At 42.6% G+C, this 12,601-nt stretch overlaps 1 protein-coding gene across 1 annotated transcript in view; it reads left to right on the top strand.

Moving 5' to 3' along the window:
- Positions 1–12,601, top strand: part of CFAP61 (cilia and flagella associated protein 61) — a 124,659-nt gene that overhangs the window by 55,304 nt on the left and 56,754 nt on the right. Inside the window, exon 18 of the mRNA XM_066624479.1 lies at positions 998–1,132. Coding sequence (XP_066480576.1) covers positions 998–1,132 — 135 coding nt within the window. The remainder of the gene's footprint in view (positions 1–997; positions 1,133–12,601) is intronic.

Here is a 12,601-nt window from a genome sequence, read left to right as displayed (position 1 = left end):
CATGGAATACTGTGTGCATATACTGTGTGGAATACTTTTGAATTCCACAGAGTGAAGTCTCTTAGGGCGCAATCCTAACCCCTTATGTCAGTGCTTTCCAGCACTGGTACAGCAGTGCCAATGGGACATGTGCTGCATCTTGCAGTTGTGTGTCACTCACGGAGGCCTCCTCAAAGTAAGGGAATGTTTGTTCCCTTACCTCAGAGCTGCATTGCCTTATGTCAGTGCTGGAAAGCACTGACATAAGGGGTTAGGATTGCGCCCTTAGGTGTATACATTTGTAGGCCCTTTGAAGATCTCACTGGTAGGTGAGCAAGTGGTGTTTCATTAATTGAAATACTGTGATAGCAGTATTCATTGACATGCAAGTAAAACGCAGAACTGTGTGCAAGAAATAAATCATTTGCAAGGCCTCCTTTTCTTCTACACTAAAGTTACTTTTGTTTGTTTTAGGTCATAGTATTTCTGCTTTAACAGCAGATTAAAGATACTTTTAGTAGTCTTGGGTATTTAACATGAGGGTGTTTTCCTTCAGATTGATGCCATTTCATTTACATTTGGATGACAGCAATTTTTTAGTCCATGTACATTTCTGATACATGTTTTAACTCCCTTTTTGCCAGTCATACAGAGGTGAACAGATAGCATGCAATGTTGGTTAATTAGATCGGATGAAGATGATTCAGAATCGCAATGGAGGAAAATATCCACCTGGGGAATCTTCTTGTGTGGCAAAATCCCATAAACTAAACCACTTGTTTATCTGTCGTTCCCACTGAGATAGTAATATAATTACTCTCATAATTATCTTCATTAGTGTCGGGAATTAGCTGCAATCCATTCCTCTGCTCTGAGTGTGTTTATTTCTTTGCTGATATTTCTCTTGGATTAAATCAAGGGGATAAAGAATTCTTGTATTCACAGAGCACTGCTACAGACATCTGTGATGCACTTTTCTGACATTCTCTGTGCTAAAATATAGCTTGTTGTCTTTCAGTTCCAGAATCCCTGTGCCCATTCTCTGACATCTGCCCTTCATTACATGGTTCCCGTGCGACCAAGACGACAGATTGTCTATCCTCTGGAAAAACTTGGCATAAATGCTCCATCAAAGCAGGTCTCTAAGGATCAGGTGGGTAACAGAAGCAGCAGCAAACAAAAAGCATAGCTTCAGCTAAATGTAGGATTTGGCAGATGGGATGACATTACTGTTTTAATGTTGGTGTCTGCTTCTTAATTACCTTGAACCTGATGTTTATGTCCTTACAGTGCTGTGCTAGGCTGTATCATTTTTTAAACATGTTTTTCAAACTGAGAATTCCTTACTTTAAATTATTCAGAATATGTTTGATAGATAATAATTTTAATCTTTAAAACCACCAGATTCACAATATGGATATTTTATTATGTTATTTTGTCTAATAGTTTGATCCTTCCCAGAGAGACAAACTCCTGAGTTCCATGCCCTGTCGTATAATCTACAATGGGGAAAAAATTATGTTTGTGGTTATAAAAGAATCTTGCTGGATCAGAGCAAAGGTTCATCTTCAGCCTAATCCTATACATATCTACTCAGATGTAAACCTCATTGAGTTCAGCGAGACTTAATCCCAGAAATTCAGCAAGTCTTCATCCCAGGAAAGTGTGTATAGGATTGCAACTGTGCAGCGCAATCCTAACTTGTGCTGGAGCAGGCAGACCTGTGCTGCATGCAGCGCATGTTTGGGGCCAGACCCCTGCGTCAGCTGACTCCGCAGATGCAAATTTACCCCGCCAGGCCTGGATCCGATGCAGGGAGGCCAGCTGGCCTCCCAGACTCCTGAGTCCATGCAACCCTACCTTACAGCATGTTTGCGATACTCCCGGGTTGGCACAAGTGACTTTTGCTGGCCTAACCCAAGGGTTAGGATTGCCCCCTAGCCATACTTCCTCTTTCCCACAATTGTCATTCAGATGCTTTTAGGAAGCTATAGTGAAAATCCTCTGCCTTTGTGTATTTTTGGCCCTTCTAAACCCCCCCATCCCCCAATGGTTTCTGAGATGCTTGTTCTCCCAAAGGCTGTTTAATCTTCCTAATGCAGTAACCATTACCCTTATTTGCTTCCCTGAAAACCTTTAAAATCAGAAACATGGTAGAAAGTACAGAAACTAAGCAGACAGATTGTTCTGTGGATTCATTGTCTTTTTGTCTGGCTTCCCCCAAAACTATATATCCTTGCCTGTCCACTCACTGACATTGGCATATACCAGTCAATTGGGCACCCAAGACCTGCCTGACCAGGTCAAAGAGCAGGTAAAAATTTGCAGGCATTCATAAATTATCCAAATGAATTAACTTTGAGATCATCAACCTTAGTTTTTTTTTTTAATGCAACTCATAAGCATGCTTAGAGGTGTTGCCCTGATCCATCTCTAAAATCAGCTGCTGCTTTGCTAAAGGAGTGTCCATTTACCATGTGAGCATAGGGCCGAAAGCTTGGACTTGTAGGGGTAACTAGAATAGGAAAGTACAGTAATCCCTTGCATGACTTTCTCCCTACAACAGTAAAAAGCAGTTTTTTAAACTGTGATTTTAAAGGGATGCATTTTTCCCCTTCTCCAGGGATCAGCACATTCTTTCTCATTTGCAGTGGCCATTCGTGTTGAATCAAATCCGTGTATAACAAGGTTGGAGCTGTACTCACTTTGCCACATTATGAGCTTGGTTTTTTTCACTGGTCCTTTAACCTCTGCACCAACTTTTGCCAGCACCCCCTGCATATACCTTGCTTTTGCTTGTTAGCTGTTTGATCATTTAAAAAAAAAATTTAATCCCCTATTTATCTATTTATTTTTACCCTTTGCCTTTCTCCCTCATTGTTTTGATGCCTCTATCTTTTAAAAAAACTCTTGTTATTTTTACTATTTTATCTGCCTGTATAAGTACACTCAGATTTGCCTCTGGCCATCATATTTCACTCACATTTATTTCCTAAAGAGAGGATTCCATGAGTGTTAGAGCTTTCCGTTAAGCAGAGAAGTAGACTTTCCTAAAGCAATTTCTTCTGTCTGGGTTTCCTAGCCTGGTTGTAGCAGCACTAAAGAGACTACAATTATCCCAGTAAGTCTCAATCTTTTCAGTAGAAGGATGAGTGAAGAGTGGGGAAAAGTGTACCAGTTCCTGACCACTGACTACTGCTGTACCATTTCTGTCCTCTATCACTTTCCTTCATAAATGCACATGGCATGAAAGCAATAACCTCTCCTGCTATTGCCGCCCAGCACTTGGGTGTTCAGTGGCATATTATGTTCAAATCTGGAGGTACCATTTAGCCATCATGGCTGCTGGCTGTCAAAAGACCTATCCTTCGTGAATTGTTTAGTCAGTTCTTAACCTTGCTTCCCTCTCAGGTGGGGTAGGTATGTAGTAGGAATGGGATCCATAATGTATGAGGTAAGTGTGCCTTCTGTTGCTGTGCATGTAGATCTCTAAATTGGGGTCTCTTCACTTGATTGCTAGATGTGGAGGATTTTGTGTTCCCACTGTTGTCACTTGCACTTGTGAAGTAGGGCAATATTTGCATGGAAGTATATTTCTGAAGACGGATGTGCCATTAACTTCATGGGGCCAGAAAATGAACACGCATATTTTGGATTGTTAACCACACTGGGCTAACTTTTGAGGTGTGGATGTTTGTTTTAAAGTAAGAGAAATATGTGATTACACAAAGCACAATGCCTGTCTTTATATGTCTGTATATAACTGGGCAAAGAGACACTTTTTCAAGTGGTGCACCTCTTAAATTTAGCAGGGGGAGAGTAGTGTCCCTGTTCACCCCAGCGCAGTGTCTTTCCTAGTGGCCTTTTGCTAGTCTTTCTTCCTTTTCTAGATTGGGAATCTTTCTTTGGGACAGGGAGTCATTTAGTTATTTGATATTGCCTGTAAAGCACTTTGTGAACTCTTTGTTTAAAAGCAGTATAAAAATAATATTTACTGCAGCATAATCCTAGGCATGTTCATTCAGAAGTGTCGCATTAAATTCAGTGGAACTTACGGCTAGTAAGTATGTATAAGATTTCTCATCTGCTATATTGATACCTGTGCAGCAAGCTGAATTTTTAAAACAAGTACAGTGGATGTGTGTGTTTCATCTCTTTGTGAAGTAAAAAGGAAAGAAATATATTAAGGCAGTGGTTCCCAAACTGAGGGTCAGTACTCACTGGTAGGTTGTGACCTGATTTTTGATGGGTAGGGAAGGGCTGAACAGAGCCTCCAATGTAAACACAGGTAATTACAAGATCAGGTAACTAATTGTCTCAAGCCTGAGGTGATTCAAAAATCAAATAGCTGCTTCTTACATTGCAAACAGCTCAGCTCCTGGAGTTTACAAGATAGCTGCTAATTTCCCTGCAAAGAGCTCAGCTCCTGGGGGTTTGCAAGGAGCTGAGCTCCTGCAGTTTGCAAGTATTTGTAAATTTAGGGAGATAAATGTGTCTTATGCTGAGAGGCATTTGGGCCAACACAAGTCCCTTGCGCCGGCCTGGGAGTGTCACAAAAGTGCCATAAAGCACTTTTGCGCCACTCTGAGGGGAGATAGACTGGCTCACAGATGTGCACTGGCCTCCCCACACCAACGTGGGCCTTGAGGAGAAGTTGAGTTGCTTCGGCCAAGTTCGGCCAATGCAGGGGTCTGGGGGGAGATATGGGGAGGGTGAAGAGGAGGCGGGAGGGAGGTGTTTCAGGGCGGAGGGAGGGAAGGTGTTGGGCATTCCCGGGGGTGGGCGGGCAGGGAGTGGGAGGCAGGGCCAGGATTTGGCAGTTTTGCCTGATCCTAGCCCCAGGTGGCATGGAACGGCCCATGGCCCCTCTGTTCTGCTCAGATCTACACAGCTCGTCAGGTGGTGCAGATCCGAATAGACCCTTTGGGGCCACTTCAGCGCAACACAGGATAAGAGGAAAAGTTTCCCCTGGCCTCAGGCTGTACAACTTTGGCCCCAAACTTGCACTGGATGCAGCGCAGGCCCATTGGCCTGCCTGTTTCCAGCACAAGTTAGGTTTACACCCTTAGTTAATAAAGAATTCCAAAAAACTTAAAAGATTTTATTTTTTTTATTTTTCTGGGGTAAGTGTGGAGAAGGAAGGAGAGCATTCATTACAGTTCTTTAGGGCTGCTTCATTAAGAGAAATGGATTGTGTTTTTGTAAATAAATAAAAAAAATTATTGCCTATAAGTAAATAAATAAATTTTTCTAGATCTCCTTTTTTAAGTTTTTAAGTTTTAAGTCAGCCTAGATGGGTCCTGTTAATTTTAAAAAGTGAGTCCCAATGCTTAAATGTTTGGGAATCTCTGTATTAAGGTATATCATTGACAACAGAGTCTGCATATATCTACATGCAGGTTGCTTAGAGAGATGTGTATAGTGAAAGTTGTATTTGCTTTATAATACATTCCAGTTGTCTGATACAGGAGCATATGCTATATGATAGCATTTTCCTTTCCATAGATCTATAGACTTTTGGTTCCATAAACCTCAAGTAGCTAAAAGGTTTCAGAGTCTGCCTCAGCCATATGGTTCATGTTTTTAAATTACTCCCCTCTTCTCTGGGGATTTTTCCTCCATCACTTGCTCACCACTGCCTACAGCAAACTCACCTCTGTACTTGCTTAACCTCTTCTAAATCTTTCGTTGTTCTCTTGCTACTCATATCTTTTAAAAACCTCCTTAGGAGTCTTTACACATTTCCTAACGTGTTTCCCTGTGATGAGTGTCTTCATTCCTGAAGAATTCTTCCTTATATAAAAAGCCGCTTCTGGGCATCTACCTGTATCATATTGTCTATTCGCATGTATTTTATGGTTAAAGTAATTCCCTGTTTCCTCACCTTTGACTCAGACTCCCCTTTTCTGCTTGATACATAATCTTTCAAAAGGACCTGTTCTTTGTTTATGTTTGTACCTATCATGTCGCCTTAAAATGGAATAGGCCATGAATCAATCAATAAATAATAACATATTGTGCCTTGCTTGCCCCTCTCTCTCACACTCATACACATGTGTGTGTGTGCAGACACTTCCATCTGTCATTCGAATCGCCTCCCCCTTCCCTTCTTGTGTCTCTTATCTGCTGCATCCCAGCTTGCTCACTTCCTCTTCTTCTTCCCTCTAGTTCTTGCATCACACGCCACACTGTGCAAGTTTTATTACTGCCCAAAGAGATAATCTATTTACACAGGTCATTCATACAGTGGAACTTGCGCTGTAGAGTTTACCCCAAATCGTCATCGCCACCCCCACCCCACCATCAGTCCCATTGCTACCAAGATCCCCTGAATTGACTGTATCATTATTGCCAATCTCGACTCGCTTGCCTTCCACGTGCTGTCCCCTCACCACCCTGCTCTGCTATAAGGAAAAATGTTTTAGATTGGTCCAGTTCTCTGGACCAGTTCTCTGTAAGAAACTGCATAATAGGAATGTTGTTGGACTTGTAATAGCGCCACTGTGAGTAAAGGAGAAAATCATACACTGCATCTCTTCCTGGCCTCTCTCAGTTCCTGCCATGTTAAGTTCTAAGATGCTGCAAGCATTATGATGGATGCCTTCTGCATAGTCTTATTGTTTATGATAAAGAATTACTTTGTGCTCTGTGAAATCAATATTATCTTCAGTTCTAAATCTGTCCTGAGTCATAGTTATGCAATAGATAATATTTAGGGATTCCTTCAATACTCCTGCATGTTTAGTGTTGTACCAGGCCTCAACTTTTGTAATAGTGTGTCTTTCTGTCACAAACATTTGGTTCTTTGTACTCCACAAAGGCTTTATTGCAAGTTCCAAGTGGTAGCTGCAAAACCTGTACAATTATTTCCACAACTATTTTCACCTCACAAAAAATGATGTATATTTTGGATGTTTGGCTATAAAAGCAGATATGAAAGCAGTCTTGAGAGCAGGGTTTTCTGAGTTTGGAAGTTTGGGTTGTTGCCAACATAAAACACTTTGCTATTACATATAAAGCTGGGGTATTTCTCATCATCAATCCCCACTCCAGTTCTGATCAGGCTGCTATTGCACATAGTGCCAAGCTTTTTTCATTCTTCCTGTAATTGTGCAATTTATTTACAGCACAATCTAAACGTCAACCTGAGCTGGCACTGAGTATCGAAAAACCGCCATTAGAACTGGGTTGTCAGTTGCACAAGTCACTGTTCTTTCTTCATGTATTTCCAATAACAGTTGAGAAACTTGTTAGTGTACAAGGGATGCTTATACACAACTATGCCTGTGTGATTTTTGTTTGCCTGAATGACAAAACTGGGTATTTGTTGCAGCTGATTTCTTATTGCTAGCTTACCAATCCATTAGTTAATGGTTCCTGCCTTTGTCAAGATAATGGCATGGTGCAACTAGATACAAGTCAATGTGGGACCAGAGGGAAAGTTTGATCTTCAGAAATATCTATGTAATTTTAAAACAAATACAGCTGTATGAAAAATCTTAGAAATGCTGCCAGTTGGCCTCAATAAAAGATGGTAATAATAATGAGTCGGGTGTCCTTACAGGTTCCTTAGCAGGAGCCTGTGTCACGCAAGATGGTCTTCAAATGTCTTTGGGTGTTTTCCACAAATTAACTCTTTTTTGGACACCTGTCATTGTAAACCTGATATATGCAGTGTAAAAAACATTGTGATTTAATCAGGGCATTTTTCAAGAGTGTAATTTTTATGCAGTTGTATAATTAGTTTGAGAGCAAGGAACTATAATTATTTTTTATAATTATATCTTAAACACTTACATAGTATCAACTTGTTTGCTTTCTTACCATCTGGAAGCATTCTGCTGTCCATCTGTTTTGTGTAATTACGTAATTATGAATATAAGCCTAACTAGGTGAATTAACAAGAATAGCTGTTCCATGTTGCAGAATAAAAGTGTCACATGTCTATTGAATTACATATTTTTCTGACCATCCATTGTTCATGCTTTATTATTTCTTGATTGCCCTCAAGCTGTCAGGTTCTATTACATACTTCAGAATTTTTGTTTCTCCGGCTCCTCACAGAAAGGCTGAGAAACTATTGTTGTTATTATTTTATTATTAAAGACATACTTAGCTTAGTAATGCTCCAGAAGGATATGTTTGCATTTCCTACTCCAAGAGTAGACAGAATATTGATTGAGTCCACAATTGATCACATGTTGGTCACAGTGAACAGGCAACCATTCTCTGATGGAGGTGGCCATTGCACAGGCATGCATGCACCTGTGCAATCTGAATTTGCCAGCCTAGCCCCACAGAACTCACTGTTGTCAGTGCTGGTGTCTTTCTGGCACCTGGGGCTGCCACTATGGACCTATTTGCCCATCTGCCATTTTTCTGCCTGCCTTCTGCCTATTGTCTGTGCGCTGTGCTTCCCCATAATGGAGATTATGGTGGGCTGAAAGGTTAGACTGCCAACAACAATCCTACAGCCTTGCACTCGTGAAAAAATGGTAGGCTGGATGTTAGGTGGTGGCAGTCAAAGAATGGTGAATATCAAGTGGAAGATAAGCTAAGCCTTGTAGTGAACCAGGTATTCCAATATTCACATTGGAAATGAGCACATTTTGAGGCAACCAAATAGATTGCTGAAAAAATACCCATCTTGCTAAACACTTAAGTTATTTCAATACCACTCAGTGCCCTTTTAATCCCCTGGATGCTTTTCAACTCCTTTGTCCCACACTGTCCGACTTAGGGTGCAATCCTAATCTGCACTGGAACAGGCAAGCCAGGAGGCTTGCGCTGTATCCAGCGCAGGATTGTGGCCAGAAGCGGCTCAGCCAGAGGTAAGGGCTGCTGGCCATAATTAGACCCATTGGAGATGGCGCAAGTCCGACTTGAAGGTGGCGCAAGTCTGAGGGGAGCAGAGCGACTTGAAGCCACTCCATTCTCTCCGGGAACAGGGGTTGAGATCAGGCATAACTGCCGGATCCCAGCTCTGCCTCCCGCTCCCCACCCATCCACCCACCCCCAGGGCCGCCCATCGCCCACCCTCCCCCTGCCCAGGAAAGCCTCCCTCCTCCTTCCCGCCCCTCCCCACGCCTACCTTTTCTGCTTGTGTTGGCGTAGACAGGCCAACAAAAGTGACTGAGAGGAAACCGGTGCAGAGGCTTATGTCAGCCTCTGCAGGCCGGTGCTTCTTGGGGCACCAGCCTGGCTTCCCCTCGAGGAGGCGCAAACGTGCTTTAAGGCACGTTTGTGACCCTCCTAGGCCGGCCCAAGAGACTTGGGCCGGCATAGGGCGCAGTTTGGATTGCACCCTTTGTCACCAGTTTGCCCTAACTATCCTTAGACTCATGTTCCCACACTACCATTTAATCCAATTGGCAGTCACCCTACATAATTTTGTTTATAAGGATTTGTGACCTCATTGGATACTGTGCTACAAAATCATTGAAAAATCACATAGGTTGCCATAATCAATTAGAGTATATTATCATGCGGCAAGTGAGGTTGAGGGCAATGTGGGCGAAGAAGCATTAAATGTGCATCTAGAAAAATAACAGCGAAATGAATTTGCAGGGAGTGTCAAAAATCACCATAAAAGGAGATAGTTTTCATGAAAATAAACCTGAAAAGAAGCACTTAGTTTTGACTTAACCACTGTACTGCTTAAGAATCAATATATTTACAGTATGATGATTACTCCAAAGTAAGTGCCACTGAGTTCAGTGGAACTTACTCCCTAATAGATGTGCTAGGAGTCCTAAAGTGAAGAATGAACCTCCCCACCCACTCCAAGGAAATTCAGTCTTTGAGATCATGTCGAATTACATATGGTTTAATTTTTATAATTTAATTTACCAAAGAAATAGAGATGAACTTTCCAGGAAGCAACTGTTGCTCAAGATTCTATTGTGCGTAAGTACTAAATTGTTAATGATTTGTGTAGAACATGCGTGGAGGAAAATCATTATTTATTTTACCATCACTTGTCCAATGTAGTTGATGATTTTATAGCACTTCCAGCCATGCAAACACATTTGTTCCAAGCTGATGGCTGATCATAAATTTCCTCACTGTAAATGTCACTGGGTTTTGTGTGTTGCTGCCATTACATCTTGTTTGGAAGCCTGAGCATTACACAATTATGGGGAGGCACCAGATGGCATCATTAACAAGAATGCACTGAATGTTTACCGCTTATGTGTATGTGTAAAATTAAAAGTAAGGTGACCTATCTTCAGTTTGAAAGCATGATGTCAGTAGTATACAGGTGTTAATGTTGTTTGCTGTTAGCTGGAATATTCATTCTGACCTGCAAAGCTGATTCTTTCTTTTTTAACCTTTTAAGTGTTGTGCAGATTGATATCATGCTGAGCGTGAGAACTATTTGGGAAGGGAAGATAAATATTGTTCCTCAAATACAAGGACTTAGTCTTCCCCTGAAAATGTTACTAAGTGTAAGCCACAAATAACTTTTCCATTAAATCCCACTGTTGTTGCTTAGTTGTGTGATTATCATTTTCGATATAAAACATTAATCCTACAGGGCATATCAACATTAAATTTTAACAGTCTGGTTGACGGAAAATGCCATCATATTTTTTGTGTATTTGTGCTGTCATCTGTAAATTTACAGAATAGATACACAAGATGGGAACCCTTATCTAAAAACTCTTTTCAAGACAACTTTGAAAAGTATGGAAGAGTAGCTGTGTTACAGAAGGTATAAGCCTCAGGGAACCATAAGCAACCAGATCATAGTTTTGACATTGCCAGCAGCTTTCGCAATTTTGAAATGTTAACAGCACAATCCTGTTTGGATGTCATGGTGACAGTACAACAACCACTATATTTAAAACCTGCCTAACAAGGGGAAGAAGAAGGGGAACACCACAGCCCCACCCCACACTACACCATCCCCTAGCCACCCCACCAATGTCCTTTGCAATTGTGATACAGCCCAGCAGGCCATCACTGGGCAATGGTGTTTGTGCAGCGTTGGTTCTGTGACCAAGTGCTTCCTGAATGTCATCTTAGCCATCAATGTGATGTGTGTAGCTCCTCCTCATGAAATGCCAGAGAAGTACCTTAATAGATACCACCAGCATACCCTGAATATTCAGGTACAGGAACTCTTCACTAGTGTCATCCCTAAATCCTCCAGCAGTTTTCATGATGCTTAAGTGTTCAACAGATCAGTCCTCACGACATGGCCAGACAGGGCATCATGGCCAGAAGGGAGTGGCTGACCTCTAGACAGATTGCAGTCAGGGGGTTGGTGGCTGGGGAAGGACTGTGCTGGCATGTTAGTGACATTCTACTGCCCTCACTTCCCAGGCAACCATGGCTGGCCCAACAGCTACAGTGCCAGACTCAAAACACAGGTTGCCCCACCTGCTCTCGCAGTGAGAGCATCCAGCTGTAGGGCACAAGGGAATTTGGGCTGGAGTGCTCATAAGACAGGTGGGGGAAGCACTCTCTGTGGAAGGTTGCTTCCACAGTCCCCCACCAGTCCCTCAGCTGCCCCTCTGGTGAACTAGCACCTTGCCTGGTAACTGGCTTCTCCCCCTGCTCCCCTGTGAATGGTCCCTGTTCCCTCCAGCCCCAGCAAGTTGCTCATCCCTCATCATTATTAAAATACTTGTTGCCCCTTTGAACATTACCACTATGCCTGCGTATTGTTTGGTCTGGCACATGCTGCTGACAGAGTTTAGCACCTGAATCTCTCAGGGGAGCACTGCATGGGCCAATCATTGGCTTTGCTTGTGACATCCATCCATCAATCCATCCATCCCACCTTTCTCCCACACCAAAGGGAGCTCAAGGTGGCTAACAATAAAATCAATACATAAAAATAATGCAACATTAAAAGCGTTTAAAACATTAAAACACCCAGGTGATATGGGACACCTACTGCAGTGGCCAGCCCATCTATTCATGTGAGCAATTTTCAGCCCACCTCTCTTCCCAATGTTCAGGGGAGCATTTGACCACACCCACATACCCCATGCCCTCTGTGTCATCATTTGCACCTGACAGCATTTGCCCCCTCTGTCCTCCTGCAGCTGTCTGCCTGACGTTATGGCTGTGAAGAACAGAGGTCTCATGACTACTGAGGAGCATCCCCCCACTATAAGAGCTCTAGGAATTGGAGGTTGAAGATGCTGCAGATCCCGAGAGGCCCCTCCCCTGCAGAGTTCCATGCTGAGGCCAGTTGATCTAAAAGATCAACATCTGAAAGAGAAAGAACTGTCTCCTCCCAGCAGGGCTACTGTGCCACAGCAAGTTATTCGATATAGACAGTGAAGTGACAGGTGCTAGTTAGGTCTGACTGCACCATTTAGTTTGCTGTCTGTCATGGAGTTAACTAGGCCACAGAGGGTTGACTGGAATGAATAGGATAGCAACCAGCTGCCAGGCTCCAATCAGTCACTGCAGAAAAAGTTGGTATCTGCCCAATATTTTCACCTATGGGATGGTTAATATGCTAACCCCTGCTAATTGAGTAAGAGGCACTTTTTCAAGTGAGTGCTCCTTTTTTTTTAGCAGGGGGAGAGTAACTGGCCCACCTCACCCCAGCAGTGTCTGTTTTAGTGGCTGTGGAAATTGGGAGTGACAAAGGGGAACCAGC

The sequence above is a fragment of the Tiliqua scincoides genome, chromosome 4 (assembly GCF_035046505.1).
Source record: "Tiliqua scincoides isolate rTilSci1 chromosome 4, rTilSci1.hap2, whole genome shotgun sequence".
Classification (NCBI taxonomy): domain Eukaryota; kingdom Metazoa; phylum Chordata; class Lepidosauria; order Squamata; family Scincidae; genus Tiliqua; species Tiliqua scincoides.
This window is presented reverse-complemented; position numbering and strand designations above follow the sequence as displayed.